The sequence below is a fragment of the Neofelis nebulosa genome, chromosome 5, assembly GCF_028018385.1.
Source record: "Neofelis nebulosa isolate mNeoNeb1 chromosome 5, mNeoNeb1.pri, whole genome shotgun sequence".
Taxonomy (NCBI): Eukaryota; Metazoa; Chordata; class Mammalia; order Carnivora; family Felidae; genus Neofelis; species Neofelis nebulosa.
In genome coordinates this window covers 87,967,231-87,992,004 of record NC_080786.1, presented here as the reverse complement: position 1 = coordinate 87,992,004, position 24,774 = coordinate 87,967,231, and the positions used below count along the sequence as shown (strand labels likewise).

At 35.4% G+C, this 24,774-nt stretch overlaps 2 protein-coding genes across 12 annotated transcripts in view; both read right to left on the bottom strand.

The window, feature by feature from the left end:
* Positions 1–4,340, bottom strand: part of LRCH3 (leucine rich repeats and calponin homology domain containing 3) — a 147,772-nt gene extending 143,432 nt beyond the window's left edge. For 9 of the 10 annotated variants that reach the window (XR_009262123.1, XM_058731046.1, XM_058731042.1 and 6 more), the window contains exon 1: positions 4,041–4,340. Coding sequence is in view for 9 of the 10 variants with exons in the window: in XM_058731046.1 (XP_058587029.1) it covers positions 4,041–4,302 (262 nt within the window). In the remaining variant the exon portion in view is untranslated. The remainder of the gene's footprint in view (positions 1–4,040) is intronic. The other variant, XM_058731049.1, reaches the window with a different exon arrangement.
* Positions 4,341–8,893: 4,553 nt separating this feature from the next.
* The window catches only part of FYTTD1 (forty-two-three domain containing 1), a 29,908-nt gene continuing 14,027 nt past the window's right edge, over positions 8,894–24,774 (bottom strand). For both annotated transcript variants that reach the window (XM_058731066.1, XM_058731067.1), the window contains exons 3-9: positions 23,853–24,001; positions 18,201–18,313; positions 16,506–16,602; positions 16,034–16,095; positions 14,440–14,514; positions 12,994–13,120; positions 8,894–11,289 (exon numbers count right to left, since the gene is read on the bottom strand). In XM_058731066.1, coding sequence (XP_058587049.1) covers positions 11,191–11,289; positions 12,994–13,120; positions 14,440–14,514; positions 16,034–16,095; positions 16,506–16,602; positions 18,201–18,313; positions 23,853–24,001 — 722 coding nt within the window. In that variant the 3' untranslated portion in view covers positions 8,894–11,190. The remainder of the gene's footprint in view (positions 11,290–12,993; positions 13,121–14,439; positions 14,515–16,033; positions 16,096–16,505; positions 16,603–18,200; positions 18,314–23,852; positions 24,002–24,774) is intronic.

Here is a 24,774-nt window from a genome sequence, read left to right as displayed (position 1 = left end):
ATATGCTAACAGTTCAATAAATGTTACCTATTATTATTATCAATAGCATCACTATCTTCCTAATCCTCCAGATTTAACCACTCAGTCATCTTTGATGCCTTCTGTCCTTTTTTAAAAAATACATTCAATAAAAAAAAATATATATATATATATATATATATATTCAGTCAGCATTTGTACATTTTCATTTTCCAATATGATATCTATTTTTCATTCCTTCAGAGATTTAGATTATTATTGTAGTCATCCAACTGGATTACTAGCTTTTTTTAATTCTTACAGGGTAAAGCCTCTTATTTTTGTTTCCTCTATATTATAGTTAGTATAATGCCTTATACATAAAAGTTTTGCTATTACTAGACAAGTCAAATAATCTTCACATTTATTTATTTCTCCATTAGATCCCTTGAATTCTTTGAGGACAGAAAGTATGCTGGTCCTCTCTGTATATCTGCACTTATCAAATTCCTTAGCAAATGTTTGTTGAACAAATGAGAACGAATGTTAATTAGTCTCCCTGTCTCAAACTCAATTAACCTATCCTCAATCTAGCTTCCACATATGCAAAAGATAGCTTAGATATTCTCTAATCCAACCATTTATTCTGACCAAACTGGCCTGACCACATTATCACAAGCAGTCCCACTGTATTAGTCAGGACTCTTGATTTTGTAACAAAAAATTCTGTTCAAATCAAGCAGAAAGGGGAATTTATTAACTTGCTGTCCAAGGACAGCACTATCTTAAGGCCTGGCTATTGAACCAAAGGTTCAAACACTGTCATCAGAACTTGGTCTCACTCCTTCCATCTTTTGGCTCTGCCTTCCAATTATTAGTAAGCTCTAGGCTCACATTCTATTCTCTCAGCAATCCCCAGGGTCCAAATCATGCCTCTTTCTCAATAGTTCCAATAAAAAATTCAGAATTAACAGTCATGTGTGCTCACTGGAAAATGTGCCCATCTCTGAGCAATCACTGTGACCAGAAGGATATTGACTGGCTAGGTCTGGCGTCAGTCACATGCACACCCTTGTGTTGGGCTGGGATAGCCATGAAACTGAGAGGAGTGATTTCCTAGGAAAATTGGATTACTGTAAATCAGATGAAAGGGTAATGCATAATAGACTGGCAAAATTAACTGATGTGCCATATACTCTAGGAATTTTTGCATGTTGTCCACCACTGCCTGGAATTGGTTTTCCTTCTCATTTTTGCCTACCCAAATCCTTTCCAACGTTTCTGCCCCAAGAAGTCTTCTGTGATTCCCTTCTAAAATTTTCATTGTCCACTGGATCAAATTACCTATTCCCTAATAAATATTTCCCTTTTCCTAAAAATCTACCTTTTAAAACAAATAAGAGTGAAAAGCCTCAAGAAAATGTTCCTAATTAATTCTAATCATGTCAAATTATACGTAGTATGGGAAATATATGCTGTTTCTTAGAATATAAACTCTTGAAGGACAGCAGCTCTACCAGATACAGTCCATATACATTATGAGAGAACAGGCTATATGGCAACTTGGACACACACACACACACACACACACACACACACATGGTATTCAAATAATTTTCCTGGCTTTAAATTTTAAAGAGTCTTAACAAAACATTTTAGTTAACATAAGTTGTGTCTGAATCCATTAAGCTATAGGTACGCTATGGGTTTGGAGTTATCTCAAACTAGGCTCAAATCCTGGCTAACACTACCTTCCCTGGCCTTTAGCTACAGGTCTTTGAGCAAATTATCTAGTATCTCCAAATCTTGATTTCACTATCTGCAAACACAGGAATAGTAATATCTATCTGTACATAGGAAGGCTGTGACGTATAGCACAGAGAAAAGAGTTCCATGGACCTGGGCTGAAATTCTACCACCAATATTAATTACGGGACTTTCTCTGAGTGATTCCTCATCTGTAAATTCTGAGTGCTTCTTCACATGTAAAGTGGGGATAATAATGCTTAGTCCATTGGTTGGTTGTTTTGAGCATTTAACAAGGCAATGTATTTTAAAACACCTAACAATGAATAGCAAACAGTGTATACTCAATAAACGATTATATCAGCATTAAATTATCTGTTTAAAATAACTCAGGTGCCTTGGTGGCTCAGTCAGAAGAGCAGAAGAGTGTGTGACTCTTGATCTCGAGGTTGTGAGTTTGAGCCCCACGCTGGGTGTAGAGATTATCCAAAACCAAAACCTTTAGGGGTGCCTGAGTGGCTCAGTTGGTTGAGTGTCTGACTCTTGATTTCAACTCAGGTCAGGATCTCACAGTTTGTGGGATCGAGCCCAGCTTTGGGCTCTGTACTGACAGTACAGAGCCTGCTTGGGATTCTCTCTGTCCCTCCCCTCTTTCTCTCTCAAAATTAATAAACATTAAAAAAAAAAAAGAAATAAAATCTTTAAAAAATAAAATAATTCAGAGCACAGTAAGGGAAAAATTTATTGGGATTGGTTCTTTTTCTTCATAAATGCCTTTGGGTTTTCTTTGTCAGTTAATAAAATATTTCTTAAAAGCAAAACATGTTGGTCCTAGAACTATTTAAAAGCAGGTAAGATAACAAATGAAATAAACTGCTGTAATCAACTTGTTCTTTAGCTTCGCGTTTAATGGAGTAATACTGAAACGACTCACACCAATATAAAATTGCCACATTACCCATCTCTGAAACAATCATATGCCATACAGCCATCTCCTGAACAGAATCAGGTAATCTGGGTTATGAACGACAATTGTGGATGTTGTCTATCAGAACATAAGCAAAAGGGAAGTGGCTGTTCATATTTACCTTAGCAAGAAAGTTTAATAACATTAAATTTTAATAACATTCACTAAAAATACAAAATATCTTCAGTACAACTGTTTCCAAAAGAGATTAAATAATTAGACATTTAATTTCTTCCATTTTACACTAGAGTGAAAGTTTCTCTGGAAAGAAGTTTCTTAAAGTAGTTTAACAGTTCTGTTTATTTTTCTAACATGGGTGAATCATATGTAATACCCATCAACCTTTAATGAGTGCACATAGATTTTCAAATCAAAGATTTTAAAATAAAATAAAATGGAATAAATATAAGACAAAGTACTACATATTCTTTCATTGCCAAAAAAAACACTATATCAAAATAAAATACCTAACTACATCATACTACACGAACCTGTGTAGGGGATATTTTTCCTCCTTTGTGTAAAACATGAATAGGCTCAGTTTTTAATCTACTCCCTAAGGAAGCTATATTTTAAACACAAGAAAAGCATATTATGTTAAGCGCCTCGGTCACCAAACATTGTTCTCTACAACTGAGAAAACCAAATAATATCCAATTGCTTATTACCTTTCCTGTGTTCAAAAATATGTATAAAGCGAAGTAATGTTCATTTTTGAAAAGCGTTAATACAGATGGGGTAGGCAATCTATGTATCTTTTCTTCCCTCAACTTTTCAGGGAGGGCGTGAGAAAAGTAATGGGAGTCTGAAGGTTGGCTCTAGTAAGCCAAATAGATAAAGGTACAGAAAGAAAAGTTACAGCCTTAGGGCTCACATTAAAAACAACTCTTGAAGAAACGTCAGTGCTCCCATCAATGCTTTCCCAACAACGCAGTGGCCCATGCTCTGAACATATTAAGAGAGCCCAATCTTAGCAAATCCCAAATCTTAGCAAAGTCACTTTGGCATCCCAAATCCGAAAGGGCCTGCAGAAACCGGGGCGGGGCAAGGGTCTACTTCAGCGGCATTAAGTTAATTTTCTAGCAGAGTAAAACACTCTGTGTCTATCTCTACAGTCTCCTTCCCCGAGAGATGCTGCAGTCTGCCGCCTCGCCCCTGGCTCGGGGTCTGGCCCGCAGGCCGGGGCGGGGGGGGTGGGGGTGGGGGTGCTGGGTGGGTCGGGCAGTCGGCTTCTCCCCGTTAGTCCGGTCCCAACCAGGCGCTATGGGACCGGTGGCTGTAACTAGCCCCGAGTCCTCCCACCGGATGCAGCGGCCTCCCGCCGCGTCCCGCGCCCATGGTCAGCAGGGATGCCCCGTGCCCCACTCACCCGCCCGGGTGGTGTCCGTCAGGTCATGGTTGGCCGCTCCCCGGGGAAACTCCCTCAGTTTCCGGCCGCTCAGGCTCAGCACCCCGGTCACAGCCGCCTCCTCTAGCGCTCGATCGAGGGAGCGGCTCCACGAACCCGGGCCAGGACCAGTACCTGCTCCGGAGCTTGGGCCGCAGTTAACACCGGAGAGGTTACCTCCCGACGCTACAGGGCCAGAGTACTCTGCAGCCGTGGCCACAGCGACCAACCCTGCGGCCGCCATTTCCCAGCCGACAACTCTCCGGCCCACGGCTCAGCGCATGCGCTGCCAGAACTGATGGGTGGGCGGGGAAAGGGGCAAACAGACCCCGGACGGTTGTCTTCACTCGCAGGGCTGCAGTGGCCCTCCGCACATCCAGGCTCTTGCCTCCGCCTGCATCGAGGTTTTGAAGGGAAATCAAAAAGGAACTCACAATCTTGGAGCACCCCCTCCTCTGGCTCCCAGTACCATTTTCAAAAATGCCCCTACAAAAACTTCAGTGCCTTCCTCCTTCAATACTGAAGGATTCGATTAAGCATTGAATTAAGGTTTACCATTCTTGCTACCAGAAACCTAGGCAGTGAGAAGAGGGGGGACCCTGGGACACGACGTAAAACGTTTCCCCAACTCTGTCATTCTATACAGCAAGTGATCTAGATGGAGACGTGCTGTTAACTGTTATTTTCGGAAAGGAAAATAAATGCCAACCTGGCCCCCAAATTCCATAATCTTCATTGAAAGGGTATATAAATGTTTAGGGCCACCCTTTTACAAAATAGCTCTGAACAAAAATAAAACACATTTTAAATAGTATTTGTCCTTTAGGCAAGATTTTATTGTTGAACAAATCAGGATGAACGGCATTAAAGTCTAAATTTTTTGTCTAGAACCAAAAGTGAGGGGGAAAAATGATCTGACCATAATCTAAATGTGAGAATTAGAGGTAGAATGGAAGAAATGATAAAACTCAAAATCATTATTGAAAAACTGGAAACTATCACATCACTTTAAATCAATTAGGGCTCATCTACATTGTAACCAGTCTCCAGCATATTCTTCTTTTATACATTTAAGCCATTGCTGCTACACTGATGTAAATTTCCCCTACAATGAACCAACTAGTATTTGTGGGAAATAGAAGAGACTGTTAGAGCTCTTTTCCTAGATTACAATCTAATTATAGAATTCAGACAAACATACCAATCAGAGAGTAGGACAACAGAAAAAGGGCTGAGTAGTGGTAGCTGGGTTAATCTATCAGAATTCAAAGAAAAGGATCTGCATCATGGATGAATGAAATTTTGGAAAAATCATAAAGACTATGAAATAGGCAATAGTAGGAAGGTGAGAGGAGTATCAGCACGAACACACCCAGGTATGATTTATAATGGTACATGTGTATTTAAGGCCACAAGCCAAAAAGTTCATGAGACAGCAAAAGAAAATAAGGTTGAAAAGCCTATTCATCAAAGCCCAACTCTTCTACGAAACTTTGATTAGCACTTCCCCCAACTCCTACATGGAAGAGACTGTGAAAATGTTTAATTTCAGTAACAAAGCTGATTAGTAACAGCTGCTCAGAGTTGTTCTATGAATTCTTACCTTCTAGGTTCCTCAGCAGCAAGTTCCATGACCAATTATCAGTATCAAGGTCTGTTATGAGCATGGGTCATTGCAATGGCAAGTGATTTACCAGCTCAAAAAACATTTATCCAATATATGAACTGCTTTTTTGTTATTCTGATCTAAAATTGTTTTGCTCTTCTTAAGAAAGATTTTAAACTATTTTAAGAGAGCAGGATCTCATTCTGTATTTTTTTAGGAAATATTTCAACTAGTGACTAAAAGCATAATCATATATTCCATATTAACACTGTTACCAGATATCTTTATAAAATGCACCATTATGTCACCTGAATTTACCTATTACCTTCCACATTTACACTAAATTCTTCTAACAAGTTCTTCATAATACAGCCTCATTCTTCCTATCTACCTACACACATATCTCATTATAACTGCAACATAACATGCTAATCCTGGTCTCTGAACTTCTGATCAAGTTTATAGATTGATCTTACCTTGTCTATTCAACTAGATTTTAGGGTCCTTAATATGTTAAACTCTGTAATTTTCTTCTATACCCCAGAGCTGAGTGTCTTAATAGGAACTAAGTAAGGATGAGTGGAAGCAGAGACAGAAGATGGATTATATACTAATACAGCAGAGGTTATGTACTAATACAAGAGAGACAGCTAGGAGGAAAGGAAAAAAAAAATTATTGAGAACAGGGTAGATTATAAGTATTTGAAGTCCAAAAGAAAAGCCTATGGATATGAGGAGAAATATATATAAATGAGAACAAGTCCTAGGTAAAGAGAGACTGTAAGAAAAGGTAGATCAAGGAGTTAATTTTAAGACTTCTAAGGGGATTTGAGCTCTCATCTGCAAAGGTAGAATATGAAGGAATTCTCATCCTACTCTCTCAATCTCCATTAAAAAAGTGACAAGATCATCTTGTGAGAATGAGATAAAGGAAATGGAATCACTGTGAGGATTTCACCAAAGTGTCTAGCGATGAATAAAGATGATGAGAAACAGGTGCAAAAAAGCTATGAGCAAAAGGGCTATAAGGACATAGAATTTCTGTAACTGCTCTGTGGTCTAGAAGCAGGAGCTGAAAAAAATTGGTAGTGAGGGTTATTGAATGTTAGGAATTGATGTAGAGAAGTTCCTTGCTTCTTCCTATTTTACAACCGAAAGTTAACTCACTGAAGGAATACCAGGGGCAAAATTTTCACTCAAATCTCATTTTCAGCTCTGTATCTCACCACCTCATGCAGACATAAAGTCCTTTCCCCCTTCATCTACTTGCTAGAAATATGTTATGGTCACTCCTTTAAGACTCCATTTTTTATGAACTCAAAGCAATGGGATTAAAATCTTGACTAATCCTATGCTCTTCAAATGTAAAGCATAGAAACTAGCTTGCTAAATATATTCAATAAATGTTTGTTCCTTCCCGGATTCCTTTAATAAGCAGACAATATGATTTTCTTCTCATTAAAAGAAAGTGGAAATAGAAGTAGAAATTAGGTATCTACACACTATGGAAAGTTTCCTATTCATCTTTAAACATCAGTAAACCTCTTCTGAAATACAACACAATGAATTTCAGCTCCAGGATGGTATCACACATTTCCTTGTTTCAACAAGCTTTTTGGGGGCACCTGAGTGGCTCAGTCGGTTAAGTGTCCGACTTCAGCTCAGGTCACGATCTCGCGGTCCTTGGGTTCGAGCCCCGTGTCGGGCTCTGTGCTGACAGCTCAGAGCCTGGAGCCTGTTTCAGATTCTGTGTCTCCCTCATTCTCTGACCCTCCCCTGTTCATGCTGTCTCAAAAATAAATGTTAAAAAAAATTTTTTAATACAAAAATAAAAGCTTTTTGTATTTGATAGAAGTAACGTAATGAGGGGGAAAAAAAGACATCAGAAGTCAATAATTTATAAGAAAATCTTTAACTCCCTAACAATGGCCGACAACAGTCCAAAATTCTTAGTGTGAATGCCTGGGGTCTGTTGGTATCATTTTTTAAAAGGGAATAAACTCCAAATTGATCTACATAAAAATAATTCGCTTTAAAAGGAAGCTTAAATCACGTGGGTTTTTTTTTTACAGTAGCAATAAAACAATCATATAATTCTGATGAAAGTTCAAAAATATACTAATCAGAAATAAAAGAATCATTTCCTGCCCTGATACTACCTGTATTCAGAATGTATGGTATTCATTCTCTGTAGTGCAAAGTCAGCTATTTTTTGTCACTCATACTTTCTTATTGAAAATTGAAATCAGGACAATAATTACCCTGACACACTAAGAAACAAAACAAATGAGCTAAGGGGAAAAAAGAGAGACAAATCAAGAAACAGACTCCTAACTACAGAGAACTGATGGTTACCAGAGGGGATGTGGGTGGAGGGATGAGTGAAACAAGTGATGGGGATTTAGGAATGCACTTGTCATGAGAAGCACCGGGTGATTAAAATTAAAATTATCCTGACACTGTGTATACTGTGTAAATTATAAAGCCACTGATAGCAAACTGGGATATACATATCTATTCTAACAGAAAATAATCAGTGGGCAATGAAGCTTGTAAGTTTGTTCATACTTTGGAAGTATTTTATGATGTGCTTATAATTAAAATTATGAAATCTATGCCTGTTAGAAAAAAATACATAATGTGCAATCAGGAACACTGACCTTTTCTAAGAGGTCTATATAACTTGAATACAAAAGTAATGAAGTCTCAATAATTATCACTGGTAGAGTAGATTTACTTGCCATACTAAAAATTACAAATGCTAAAAGCATTGCAATTACCACTTCTCAGATATCGGACAAGCCAAACATCATTCCACTACTCTCTGTGGGTGTTCAATTCACAGAAGCAGTTTATTATGAGAATTAAATTAAACTGAGAATTAAAAGACCTGAGCTCAAAAAGTGACATTGACACATACAAGTCTTGAAAAGCTGAGCCTCACTTAAATAAAACATAGAAAGGAATTGAAATGGATGATCTTGAAGGGCACATCTAGCTTGAAATTCTGCACTCTAAGTAATGAGTCTTTAAATCCTGCTGGCTACTTACTTCTTGGTTGGAGCTCATGAATGAAATGGTCAAAAGGCAGTTAGAATATGAGTGTAGACTGATTTACCAATTTAATTGGTTAGGTAGTTTTTCAAACCCTAAAAATTATAAATCACTACAAAGTTCTCTGTAACATAGAACAATCTAAAAACCACAACTCAATCTTTATAGCTAAGAATAAATGTGAGACCTGTAACATTTTATTTGTTAAAAATGAACAGCTTCAGAATAGATCTAAATTTGTAACTTTTCCAAAAAACACCAAAAAGTACAGTGTAAAGCATCTCCTCGTTAAATACAAACTTATTTTTGTGATGCACTGCATCAATGTTTTGCATACACCTTGATGCAAAGGAAATTTTAAGTTGTATCCTGTTTAAAAAAAAAAATTTAAGAACTGAAAAAGGATGACCACAACCACATTCCAAGAAAGGAAATTTTCTTCCAACAAAGCATATTCTTCTGTTTATACACAGCATGTTAGCACTCAAGAATTTTAATTTAGTTCTAACAAAGGCAAAATTTTATATTTAAAAAGAAAATGAAATTAGAGATGTATGAAGAGCAAATGTTTAATATACCAAAGACACTTTGTTGTTTGATGCAGTTAACGTCAATATTTGGGGCAATTTTTAAGGTTTTCGAGAAAAATGGCATTAATAATAGCTTTGTACAATATTTAAAATAAAAAAAATGAAAACTTCTTTATACCATATTTTCAAACTGTTCTAAAGACAGCAAATTTGTGCTCAGTTGTTTCTCTTTTGCTTTAAAATAATCTACCAGTAATTCTAAACCAGTCTAAAATAAAATGTACTGTTCACAGATGAAATCTAAGCATTTGTACTTGCAAAAATGTTTTGCAATGAGTCCTTGGCCTAAGGAGACTAGAGCTTATTTTCAAATTGTGTGACTGGCTTCCAATAATCCCTTATCAGTAGACTTACTGGCAAAATACCAGATATTAAGGATCAGATTTAATTCTTTGGTATAAGCATGAAACTATTGATACTTTTCCGTGGCTAACATAAACCAAGTAACTCAAGGAGCATGAGAGAAAACAATGAAGTCTAATATACAATACAAGGCAGGCAAGAGTGATAACTTAATGTTATGTTTTGTTTTGTTTTACAGGAAAAATTAACACCAATACACTCTAGGGAAACTAACACCTACTTAGAGGTTTCAACATTATAGCAAACCAAAAGGTTAAACTTCAAAATGATTGAACTTGTAGTTGGAATATTTTGCTGCATTTTGGCATTATACTGTAACTTATAGTATATAACCATCTGAAGACTTTCAGCACTAGCTTGGCACAACAGATTAATTCCTCCAGAGTGTGGGAGGAAAAAAAAAAATACCCTGACTATAAATGCCTGAACTTTATACAAGAAAGGTATAAACCAAGATTACAATGTAACTCAATTACCATTTTGTCTTTATGGCATATACAAGTATATTTTTGATTCTGAAGCTTTATACTGTTTAATTAACAAGCTTAAAAAGCTTATAAAATTTAACTTTTGAATAAGAAGTCTAGGACTTTATGGCTATTGATTTTATCATCAAAATATCTAAGGAACTCAATCCACCTTGATAATTATAATTCTTCTAAATATCATTTGAAGAATTCTTCGTGGACACTAGATTCAAGCCTACACTAAATCCACACAGTACACCTATGTCCTGGGTTTTAAAGTGTTTCACCTCAACCTGCTACTTCCTCTCCGGCTTTCTTCATTTACCAAACACAACTGTTAGGTTTTTACATTGGACCTTCTCTTCCAAGGCTCTATCAGATAATTTTGTAAACACACATTTATAGTTTTAAACATCAACATTTTAAACAGAGACTAATGCCTAAAGTCACATTTCTGGTTAAAAGTTCGATATTAAAGATTTATAACTCTGGAGAATTAACCTAAGGTCATCTCAAAAATGAATCAAATTCCAGATATTCCCACAAATCTTAAAACTCAAAACTGGAATTCTAATGTTTTTTTTTTAATATCTCTAATGAAGAAAAGTCAACTGCACTTATTACATCAATACTATTAAAAGGACAGGTGACAGCAACAAAGGGACCTACTCATATTTCTGAAGACCAAGATTTACCATGGCAAATAAAAAATGGGAAAAGCAATGAGATCCTAAATACCACTATAATAAAAATAAATCAGTTTCTATTTTTCTGTCTTCTTTCTGCTGCATGACGGACCAAAGAAGTCAAACAGAGAATTGTTCTGTCTGGGCCAACCATGAAATCTCAAGAACAGATAGGTATATTCCCTGTTATTCTTTCAGGGCATTATTTATACATGTTTAAAAAAAAAAACTTCAAAAATAAAAATAAGAGTTATTTAGCCTTGTGAATATTTTGAAATAAAGTTTCTTCAATTTCTGTGATGAACTCTTCAAGCAATTCAACTTTTAAAACAGAGTCATCACTCAAAAGTCCCTTTGACTTGGGATCTATCCCACGGTTACAAAGCGGCTTCCTCCTTTGTTGAACGTGAGAGTGGCTCTTTGTTCCTTCAGGATCCCAAATCGCTCATTCAAAGTCATCCCTGTCTAGAGAAAACAAAACAAAACAAAACAATTAACAACTTGACTGTTGGCCATGTTTGCTTAGAACAATAATGTGATCATAATGGTAATTCAAGGTAACAACAGCTAACATTTCCTGAATATTTATGCATTCAAACTCATTTAACTCTAATAAAAACCATATGAATTAGGTGAATTGAGTGAAGTTTAAAGAAGTTAGTTAACTTGCCTACTTGCAGCTCCAGAATTTAAACCAGGTAGTCTGACTCACATTCTCTATCTTCTAAACCATTCTAAATACCTACATTATGTACTACATAAAACACATTGCTATAATGCCCACAAGTCATACATCCAAGATTTTCTCTCAATTATTTTTAGGCTCTACAAACACTGCCACAAAATCTAGTGATGTCACTGATAAACATAAGAGTTACTGACACTTGTGAATATTTGAAACAAACTTTCTTGAATTTCTAGAAGTTTTTGGATTTCTGGGAGTTCATCACAGAAGTTCAAACCAATTCAAATCAAAATCTGGTTTTTGATTAACAAAGAAAGCACACCCAAATTATATTTTACCATTTATGAAAGAAGAGTAACCATGACAAAATGAAATAAAAAGAAGCAAAACAAATTTGGTCAGATTTCTATCCATACTTCATATTTTCAATTCCATATATTTTTACATCAATGGATACACAAAAAGGATTTAACAAAATCCAACATCCATTCATGATAAAAACTCTCAGCATATGAATAAAAGGAACTCCCTCAACCTGTAAATCTACTAAAAACCCATTGCTAAAATCATACTCAATGGTGAAACATTTAATGCTTTCTCCTCATGCTTGGGAACAAGGCAAGCATACCATGTTCTCATTATTTCTATTCAACATTGTACTGAAGGTTCTAGCCATCATAATAAAGAAGAAAAAGAAAAGGTTTAAGGATTGGTAAGGGATATGGAAAATGACATGACTGTTTACACAGAAAATCTTAAGGAATCTACAAAATTACTAACAATAGTGAAGTTAATTTTAGCAAGATCACAAGACACAAAGTCAATATAAAAAATGTCAAATCTATTCCACAGTGAGATATATACCACTTCACAAGCACTTGGATGGCTACGATCAAATGACCGATAATAACAAGTGTAGATGAGGATGTTGAGAAATTTGTAACTCTTTATACATGCTGGAAGGAATGTAAACAGTGCAGCCACTTTGGAAAACAAGTTTGGCCCTTCCTCAAGAGGTTAAACATATAGTTATGAATATGACCTACCAATTACACTTGTACATATTTACCCAGGGAAATGGAAACATATACTCACACAAAAAACATGTACATCAATGTGCAGAAGAACCTTATTCACAATAACCAAAGAATGGAAACAGCCCAAATGTCTATCAACTGATAACTGAATAAATAAAATATGGTATATCCATTGATGGAACATTATTCAGCAATAAAAAGACGATACACTATAGATGAACCTTAAAAACACTATGCTAAGTGAAAGAAGCCAGTCACAAAAGATCACATATTGTATGTTTCCATTCATATGAATCCCCAAATAGGCTTCTCTATAGAAACAAAGTAGATTGTTCAGTGGTTTCCTAAGGTTGAGGAGACTTAAGATACCCTGTTTAATTCATTACATATTTTATTAATTAAAATATTCTCAATGAATGGCACAAAGAAACACAGAAAAAAAATTACCTGTTTTCCAACACTATTTATGTCAAATTGTAGGGGGACACCTTTAGGAACTTTCTTTACATCAGATTGCTCCCGTTTTGTCAAGAATGAGGGTACAGCAGTACGAGTTAATCGTGGTTTCTGAGTTCTATTGGAAAAAAATTAAAATGAAATCAGACAAGCTTAATAATCAAAAGAAGAAAAACAAATCATTTGGTACATAAGACATCTTGACTTGTACACATGTTCCATGTATTAAGGCTATTTTGTGTTCTCAAAAAAGTACAATAGTCTCCTCTTACCCATGGGGTTTATGTTGTTCCAAGACTGCCCCTCACCTGCCAGTGGATGCCTGAAGCTGCATAGAGTACTGAACCCTACACATACTATATCTTTTTTCCTATACATACATACCTATGATAAAGTTTAATTTTTAAGAATTAGGCACAGTATGAGTTATTAGTTAACAATAACTAATAGTAAAATAGAACAATTATGACAATATACTGTAATAAAAGTTATGTGAATGTGCTCTCTCCCGCCCTCTCTCAAAATATGTTTTTGTACTCATCCTTCTTGTGATGATGTGAGATGATAAAATACCTATATGATGAAACAAAGTGAGGTGAATGATGTAGGCACTGTGAAGTACTGTCAGGCTACTACTGACCTTCTGACAATATGTCAGAAGGAGGACCATCTGTTTTCAGACCATGGCTGACTAGGTAACTGAAACCGTGGAAAGTGAAATCACAGACAAGGGGGTACTGATGTACCTGGTTCTTGACTGACTCATCTGGAGACTAAAATTTATAATCACTCACAGAATACTTCTTTAAGTAGAATTAAATGTTTTCAATAATTTGGAATGACTGGTGACTTCCAAGTCTTGATCTTCTAAAATGAAGCAACCTCTGAAGTCTTAAGAGACTCATCCTATGTTTTTTTCATTTCATTTATTAAAATAGCTGGAGAGATCAAAAACTCCAAAAACCTATAAAGTTTATAATGCAATAAACATAAGGGAATGGTTAACTAAATTAAGGTCATCCAGATAAAAGAGCACACTATGAAGCCTTTAAAAAGAAGGTAGATCTGTATGTACCTACAAGTAAAGATGTCCAAACTGTATTAGGAGGTGGAGGAGAAAGGAGCAAGTATGTATAGCATTCCCTCATTTGTTATTATACATAAAAAATCAATGTATAAAATACTTATTGTATACGCACCAATTTAATAAAAATATGAAATTGTTAAAAGTATCTACTTTGGGGGTATAGAACCAGGAATCAAGACAGCTTTTACCTTTAACTTTATACTATAGTATTTCCACTTTGTACCACAAGTATTACTCTTATCTTTGTCTCAGTTTATCTTAACTTGGACATCATGAGCAGAAGTCCAGTGCTCTTCTATTACCTTATATACTGAGAGATTATAATTTCTGACAATAAAAAAAGGACTTACGCTGGGCACTGCACTGCTCCAGGATTGTCAATGGAGACAGTCAAAATTCCTCCATTTGTGGTGGAAGTCCGCCATCTAGTTTCAAAAAACCAAAAATTTCATTAAAATGGAAGTTTATAAATCCTATAGCGTACTCCACATAAAAACATACATTTTAAAGTAACCATCATATTTTCTTAGCTTTTAAAAATTACTAAGCTCCACCATGATATAATTAATCAGCATGTTGAGTGTAGGAACCAGTTCCTACACTTGAATTTATTAAGTATTTTTTCAGTGTAACAAATACACATACCTTAAAATAAATTAAATTAGTACAGAAAGGCTGCTAATGAAAAGTAACAGTCTCCAGTATTTTGTGCCCCCTCTGCTCCCCAGAGGCAGAACTTTCCTGCTCCCCAATGGCAGCACTTTTAACCTTATTCTTACTGCTTGCTAGTTACCTCCAGTTGACTATACAAGACGCATATGTAACAATATTTTGCTATAAGGTTTTAGCTCATCACACTATACTCTAGATTCCCTACCTCCTTCTAAACATTTTGATAGCTATATCACTATTTTACTTCCATTATAACTTTAAATATAAATCTTTCAGTCTCTTAAATCTCCTTCTTTCTTTCAAAGACACCATTTCCTCTCGACTTTGTATGAAAGGAGAGTAGTACCTCTAATTCTTCTTTCCATCTCTTCTCCCACTTTGTACCTCCCATTTTTGTCAGCTCTACTTGTACATTCATGTTACTCAAAATCTGACATTTTCACTATATTCTGTTACCAAATTAAGGATTTTGTGGGGTTTTTTCCCTATAGATTCTCAAAGTTCAAGACAAACAGCACTTATATTATTATAATTATGTAAACATTGTTCACTGGAGAAGCAAATGGCTTATCATTTCTTTCCTCATGGTTTCCAATGTCATGACTCCTGTGCAAAAGAATACTGTCAACATCAAGTTCAAATACTTTTTTTTCTTACACTCTGCTCAAAATCATGCCCAACTTTAGCTGGCATATCTGGACCAATACCATGTTTTACACATTTTGTTTTCCAAAAAGTAGTCATAGTTTTAAATAGTTTAATCTTGAAAACTGATCATACTGATGGAATTAGAATGTTACAACTCACACATCAGAAGTGCAATTCTAACAGACAAAAAAATATTTTCAAAAAATCTTTATGGGGTAAGGAGAAGAAAAGAATATGTGAAAAGGAAAAATATCCTATTGTTTTTAAAGGGTTCACAAGTTTTCTAAAAGCTCTATTGGATTTTCTATTTATTCCCTGAATAGGTTCATTTATAGAAAAGCAGTTACAGAAAATAAAGAGCTGTTTCATTAAAATGGAATACTCCATTATCTTTTTTTTTTTTAAATAAAGGGATGTATTTGGTGCTAAAACTCATTAACATGACATGTGAAAATGCAAAAGGCTTTTTGGGGGGAAAAATGGATTTATTTTTTTCAGGCACAATGGTTAATATACTCTGGGGGGTCTCATTTAATTTCTTCTGGACTGGGGCATACAGTAATCGGGGTTGCTAGTATTCTGGGAGTTTTGAAAGGACATCTTGAAAAACAAATTGAAACTTACTGACGAGTTCTCTTTGCTACTACATCGTCTAGCAGTTGTTCTGTGTTCAACTGGGCCTGAACCTGAAGGGAAAAAAAAAGTAGTAGGTCCCAAAGAAAGCAGAGGGTTTGAATCTAAAAAGCAGCCCTGCTCTGTAACTTTATAACCCAGTATGATGTGTGTGTGAATGCAAGAGAGGCATGTGCCTATTCTGGCAATACCTCTGTTGAGGTTCCTATATCAGAACAAGTGGTAAAACATATTTATTCCTAAATAACATGTTAAGCTTGTAAGATGCTGCTACTGATGACAACAAAAGGGAGAATAGAAAAAATAAGTAACAAAAAGAACTAATCTGATGTCACGTTCTCCATATCCCAAACCCAACCCTTACCTCAACCATGGGCTATGCCTATGATTGAGGATTACCACTAAAGGTAGATGTTCAAGATCCTTTGAGTAAAAAGAAACCACCACCAAGGGGTTTTTATACCTTTAGGCCTCTTCTGAAAAGAAAAGTTGCCTGACGAGTATCTTTCTGATGACTTAATTTATTTCCACTCCTGCTAAAATTGGCCGGAATGCTATTTCTGCAACAAAAACAGATATATCATGAATAGTCTCAGCCACTTAACAACTTTCAAACATCCTGAGAAGAAATAAGCAAAAATAGTTAAATTCATAGGCTAGACATTTGAAGTACACTAAACATAAAGATTCTGAATTATTTCCTTATTTACACAAAGTTACTGTGATTCAATTTATAAATATCTTTCTGTAGCATACTACATAACAACCTAGTTAATTCTAATTATCTTCTAAATATTGCACTCGCTAATATTCTAACAGAAGATTTCTTCTGAAGACATTAAAAATAACAATTTTAGTGCTACTTCCTAAACAGCATTGATGAAAAACATGTACGTACAAATTTACAGGATAAGTACAAAGAAAATCACACCTAAGCAAATCATAATCAAACTACTGAAAATCAAGAGAAAATCTTGAAAATAACATCTTCTATGGTTTTCTCTTCCATCTTCACTCAGAAACCTTTATGTTAACATGAATCACATAGAAACTTACCATCTTATTCTTTCACATAGAGCAATGTACTCTCAATTATGTTTGACTTGACTTTCACCAATCCCTTTCTAATTTCTATATGAAGTCAGTAAAAGATGAGAAAACAAATTTTCGTATTTATCTAGTTATTTATTTCTTATAAATACTTAACAGATCGCCTAATCTTACCTCCAATCTTAGACTCAAATGCAAAATTTCCCTAGCTAGCCTAATTAACATGGGTCATTAATGTCTCATATAATGGACAAGTTCTTATTTGCTAATTTCCCATTTCCCAAAAGGTACTACACCAGATTTCCAAAAGAAAAGAGGGATGATAGTTAAGTAAACCTGCAATTCCAGCCGTTCCATTTATACAAAAACTTCATTTTCAGTTTTTTTTTGAATTATCTTCTATAAAAGATGAATAAATGGTACTCGAAACTAAAATATAGAAACTTACCAGTTTATCAACTTCCTTTTGCCCATTTTATTCTTACAGAAAACAGAATGTCATAACAATAGGTCATAATTTTTGAGTTTCTGTTATGCCTTCCATTTAATATAAACATAATCTCAGCTATGGGGTGCCTGGCTGCCTCATAGGTAGAGCATGCGACTCTTATCTTGGGGTCCTGAGTGCGAACCCCCATGTTGGGTGAAGAGATAACTTAAAAATAATAATAATAATATTTTCAACTTAAAAAGCATTCACACAGAATTTTTTACAATTTGCTTTTTCCACAAATACATTGTTCTATTAAGAATCACTGAGACTGAATAACAATTTTAGCTTTCAGAATTCCCAATTTTGAATAATTCTGGTGGAGGTATTTTTACCTAAACAATCACCTTTTGTAATTTTATTCTGTATGTAAACAGAGATAAAGAAGCAGAGTAATGCTTTTTTAAAAGTTTACAATTTGTTAAAACCATCAGTAATACTGGGTCTCAGAAATAAGAAAGCCATTACTGAATGCCTCCACATTGGATGTTCAGAGAGACATCCCAAATATCCGTCTTGAAAATGACCACTACAAATCCATTCATTTGGTTGCTTAGTGCAAGAAGTCTACCCTTATTTACTTAGGATAACATATTATCATCATATTTGAGTACTTACTTTCTATTTAGCTGGTTAGGTCTCTTAAGAACTGCAACTGCTTTTCTCTGTACTTCATTTTGTCTCAGAAGGTTGGCCTTCCTTTTTAATGCTGGAAAATACCGTTCTATATTCTTTCAGAAGGCAAAAAAAACTACATTAATCAGATTGCTTTTTGCTATATACCCTATTACAATAAACATTTCTGAAGCAGAATGGACAGAGACTGCTTAGGTGTGCACATTATAGACACAGGCTGAAATGACTTGAATATTTCCAGTCTAAGTGACTGAGAAGACAGCAACCTCCTTATACTTAAAATACTTGCAACAAAAGGACAATTCAAATGGAAAAATGGATTTTTTTCTATTTTGGTTATGTTCAGTTTGAGGTGCTCTGGGGGATGCACAGGTTATGGGGAAACGTGGTCCTGGAACTCAAGAGAAGAATCAGAGGACCAGAAATGTAAATGAGGAAATCACTTAAATAAACATGATTTTTGATTACCAAATGAAGGGAGAAGAGGGCCAAGTTCTGGGGTACCTAGGTGGCACCTGACTCTTGATTTTGGCTCAGGTCATGGTCTCACAGTCTGAGAGATGGAGCCCCAAGTCAGGATCTGTGCTGATAGCAAGGAGCCTGCTTGGGATTCATTCTTTCCCTCTCTCCCCCCTGCTCCACTCACAGGCTCGTGCTCTCTCTCTCTCTCAAAATAAATAAAAACTTAAAAAAAAAAAAAAAAAAAAAAAAAGAGAGAGAGAGCCAAGTTCCAAAACAAATGTGAGGGAAAAAGAGGAGGTTATGACAGCAAAGAAGCCTGAGTAGAAAGAGTTACAAAGAAAAAAGGAATCAAGAAAATAAGCATATGAAATGTCCACTTTTTCTCCCTCCTCATATATAAATTCAATCCAGCATTAAAGTCTAATTCAGATTTCTGTATTTTTCATGAAGTCTTTCCAAAAGTTCTTGGCAATATGAGCCATACGTATCTTACACTTAATTCAGACTACCTTATATGTTTTAAGCATATGAGAAGTATTCGTAAGTATCAATTGACTAAAAAACACAAAAATTGTAAGTCTTCATTTTCATGAACATTTGGAAAAGAAGTAAATGTAAAAACAGAAATAAGGAATATTAAGAATATAGGAGAAATGCTATGAAATCACTCACAGTTCATTCCAAGCTTCATATTCTGTCTTTAATAAAAATACCAAGTATCATTTTAATGGTAAATGTAAATTCCTTTGATGCTGTCGTCACGTGTTTTTTTTACCCTCAAACTACGTGCCATACTGTAACTATATAGTTATTTGTGGGAAAATTTATTTAATGTTTATCTCTATTCTCCATGAGGGATTTTCTATTGAGTTACCACAGAATCCCTTGCATCTAGCATAGAGTGGGTACTCAATCATGTTAGTTAAATGATGAATACACAGAGTAGAATAACAACCAATTAATACATGGTGAATGTATCATTCCATGGATCTAAAGTTTGTATACATGTATAAATGTGCTTTAAAAAGTATACGTTGGGGGTTGCCTGGGTGGCTCAGTTGGTTAAGTGTCCGACTCTAGGTTTTGGCTCAGGTCATGATCTCATGATTCGTGAGTCTGAGCCCTGCGTTGGGCTCTGCACTGAAGGTGCGAAGCCTGCTTGGAATTCTCGCTCTTTCTTTGCCCCTCCCCAGCTCATGTGTGTGTGTGTACATGCGCGCTCTCTCTCTCAAAAATAAACATTAAAAAAATACATGTATGGAAAAGTTTTTCTTTCACAATAATTTTGATATAAAAAATTATTTTAATGTTTTTGAGAGACAGAGAAAGAGACAGAGCATGAGCAGGGAAGGGGCAGAGAAACACAGAATCTGAAGTAGGCTCCAGGCTCTGAGCGGTCACAAGTGGTCAGCACAGAGCCCAATGCAGGGGTCAGACTCACAAACCATGAGATCATGACTGAGCCAGTCAGATGCTTAACTGACTGAACCACCCAGGCGCCCCTAAAAAATGATTTCTTGAGGGTCTTGAAATATTTTAATTTTTACGTTAATTTTACTAAGGCATTATTTATATAAAATAAAATTTTAAGTTTACAATTTGATGAATTTGTGTAACAAATCATGCAACCACATCATAATCAAGATAGAACAGCATCCTCATCCTAAAGCATTTCCTTGTGCCCCTCTGCAGTCAATTCCTTTCCCTTGCCTGACTCCCACCCGAGGCAATGACCATCTCATCTGTCACTATAGTTCAGCCTTTTCTATAATTTCAGATAAATGGAATCACACAGAACGTAGTATTGTGTTTTCCTTTTGCTTAGCATGATGTTTTGAGGTATATCCATGCTGACTTATATATTAACTTATTCCTTTTTTATTGTTGAATAGAATTCCATAGCATGAAAACATTTATTTTCATTGTTAAAATCAGACAAATGATTAAAACTGCCCACTAGTGGAGGGACACATTGGGTGGCTCAGTTGGTTAAGGGTCCAACTCTTGGTTTTGGCTCAGGTCATGATCTCATGGTTTGTCAGTTACAGTGGCAGGGCCGCAATGACTACATGGAGCCTGTTTAGGATTGTTTCTCTCTCCCTCTCACTCTGCCCTTCCCTCTTTCTCTCTCAAATAAACACACACAAAAACACCTACCCATTAGTGGAAAATAACTGCTATGCAGCAATAACAAAAAAATTTTTTTTAACGTTTATTTATTTTTGAGACAGAGAGAGACACAGCATGAACGGGGGAGGGGGAGAGAGAGAGGGAGACACAGAATCGGAAGCAGGCTCCAGGCTCTGAGCCATCAGCCCAGAGCCTGACGCGGGGCTCAAACCCACAGACCGCGAGATCGTGACCTGAGCTGAAGTCGGACACTTAACCAACTGAGCCACCCAGGTGCCCCAATAACAAAATTTTTTAAGTTCACAGAAGTATTAAATGGTTTAATATTACCAAAATCAAGTCAATAGTTCTATGGAACATAACATACTCTCAAGTTTGGGAAATTCCGAATCTAAAAGACAAAAAAATTTATTTAATTGACACTGACGAAGTTATATATACCACTAGAAGAATCCCTTAAAAACCTAACACAACACTGGGGCACCTGGGGGGCTCAGTCGGTTGGGCACCCAACTCTGGATTTTGGCTCAGGTCATGATGTCACGGTTCATTAGATCGAACCCCACGTCATTAGGCTCTGAGCTGACAACATTGAGCCTGCTTGTGATTCTCTCCCTCCCTCACTCTCTTCCCCTCCCCGGTCTGCACACACTCTCTAAAAAAAAAAAAAAAAAAAAAAAAAAGAAAGAAAGAAAGAAAGAAAGAAAGAAAGAAAAGAACCTAAACACAACTTTTACCTGACAGCTATTTTTTTTTTTTTAATTTTTTTTCAACGTTTTTTATTTATTTTTGGGACAGAGAGAGACAGAGCATGAACGGGGGAGGGGCAGAGAGAGAGGGAGACACAGAATCGGAAACAGGCTCCAGGCTCTGAGCCATCAGCCCAGAGCCTGACGCGGGGCTCGAACTCACGGACCGTGAGATCGTGACCTGGCTGAAGTCGGACGCTTAACCGACTGCGCCACCCAGGCGCCCCCTGACAGCTATTTTAATCCGTCTCTAAACAAAAAGAAAATTCATTCCTAGAGACAACCATTCCCCTGTTAGCACAGCCCCCACTTGCTCTCAGAAAAAACTAGTGATATAAATGAGTATGCTATCTTTCCCACTTAGTCATTCACTTCATAGGTAAGAAAATGTACATTTTTACTGAAATAAAATCTCACTAATTCACATCAACTGTGGAAAGTGAGAGATAAAGTAACAACATCTAATTATGGTCAAAATATTTTTTTAAGGTATAAAATTTCTAAGTACATGTAACAATTCAAGACCAATTAAGTTATTTAGGTAAATTGTTTAATGAATAGAAAAGGATAATATGAGTTATTTATATTTAAACAGGTTTCTAAATTATAAAGTACTATTTTTGTCCTAATCAGACTATTAATCCATATTCTGAATGAGGAAAAGGTTTTAAGAAACAGCACTTTTTCAAACCTTACCTCTGACAAATTTATTCAACTTTGAATATGTGGATCTTACTAGTTAGCACATTCTTAGCATTCTATAATTAACATTTTCAATTTTCACTATTTTCAAACAACTCAAAAGACTATCACATGTGGTAATTTAATATTTTTACTGGATCAATAAGATAGCACTTAAATCCAATCACCCTCCCAGTATCCATATTTCTTAATGTTTTCCAATTTCCAATAAACAGTTAAGTTCTGTGATAAAGTTTTAGAGGTGAAATCAACTGTTGGTGGTGGCAATATTGAAAAGTTAAGGGATCTAAGACAGTTGTGGTTCTTAACCAGAAGACGCACATTAAAGATAATTTAAAGAGGGGTACCTAGGTGGCTCAGTCGGTTAAGCATCCAACTTTGGCTTAGGTCACGATATGGTTCATGAGTTCAGGCCTGGTGTGCTGACAGCTCAGAGCCCGGAGCCTGCTTCGGATTCTATGTCTCCCTTTCTCTCTCTCTGCCCCTCCCCTGCTCGCTCTCTCTCTCAAAAATAAACTTAAAAAAAGATAATTTAAAGAATGAAGTCCTGAATTTTTTTACAAGTATGTATTTTTTGCATAATCAGAGAACCAAAAAGATTAAAAAATATAGAATATATAGAATATAAATATATAGAATAAAATATATAAGAATCACAAGAAAAACTACTTGTAAAACTATTCAAAGGAACACTTTAGCCAATTCAAAAATTACTCATTGAGAAGTAAATAAAACTTCATTAAAATCTGAAAAGTAGTTAACTCATAGTGAGTAAATGATTGCACTCTAATTAAAAATTGGTACCTATCCAAGACAAATGAAAACCTATGTTCATACAATCTTACTTACTTACATTCACAGCAACATTATTCATAATACCCAAAAAATGGGAATAACCAAAATGTCCCACAACTGGTGAATGAATAAACAAAGTATGGTATATCCATATAACGGAATATTTATTCAGTAATAAAAAAGAATCAAGTACTGATACATACTACAACATGACCAACCTCAAAAACATTATACTAAATGCCAGATCACATATTATCATATGATTCCATTTACATGAAATGTGCAGAAAAAGCAAATTTACAGAAAATTTACAGAAAGTAATTTAGTGGTTGCCTGAGGTAGATGACAAGGTAGGGCTATGAATGGACAAGAGATTTCTTTTTAGAGTTGACAGAACTGTTTTAAGATTAGACTGTTGTGATGATTGTACAACTCTGTAAATTTTCTAAAATTCACTGAATTGTACACTTAAAAAGATGAATTTTATTGTATAAAATTATACCTCAATAATTTGTCAATATTGTACATAAACAAATACGCAGAGGCAAAGAAAATCAGGAACCTATTAAAAAATTTTACATAAATTTTATTTAAGAATGTGGAAATTTAGGTATTCTTCATGAATGACAGTACTTTTCCTTCACTTTTTATAGAAGACCGAAAGCACTACATTAAAAAAAAAATCAAAATATTCACATAAAATGCTCCCTCAATGAGAATATTGTACTCATTCACAGAAATATTAGTACAACTAAAGGAAAAGAGTATCTGATGCATGATTAAACCATCACCCTACCTTGTCACTTAGAGGTGGTCGATTCATAGGACTAATTCCTTTTCGAATTCCAGTTGCTTTCCTAGCTGCAAGGCCTGTGATAACTCCATAAGGACGTCTCTTTCCAGGCATTACTCTTCCTCTCCGGCTCAGACTATTCTTGCCAAAACCTATAGGAGGTTTAAAAAAAAGACAAAAAAATATCAATCTAAGAATGCAACTGAAGGGTACACAGGTCATAGGGTATTCTATTTCTTAGCAGAGCGGATTTTATTTTTTAGTATTACTTATGTAATATTTCCTATATTACTATTATATAATATTGTGTTATTTTCACGTATTTACATGTATTACATAAAATATTTCATTTTTAAAGGGCAATAAACTGCACCGCAAAGAGTTCTATTGCTATAATGGACTGCAAAGGGACTACAGGATTCTCATGTTTTCCCTATAGCTATCCTCTCTCTTGCATTACTTTATCAATAAACAACTTTCCCTGTGCAATGTGGTGTCCACTAACAACATGTGGTTATGGAGTACCCGAAATATGACTAGTTTGAATTAAGATATAACAAAGAGTACAATACTTCATAAATAACCTTATATTAATTATATACTGCAATGGTATTTTGGATATATCGGATTTAATAAAATATATTATTCACATGTGGCTCACATTTTATTTCTATTGAGGGACACTGATCTTGAATGGATCACTATCTGATATCTGATTTACTTACTATCTTGCAATCTGGCTTATTTTTTTCATTCCTACTGTATTTAAACTACTTTTGCTGAAGTCCCAATTGAGCTCCAATAAACATGTTTTAATCTCTGTGGCATGATACAACTTGCCTTTGCCTTTCCATTGTGTATCTTATCTATTTAAATATTTTCCAATTATGAATAAACATGCTTGCCACAGAAATCTTAGAAACAT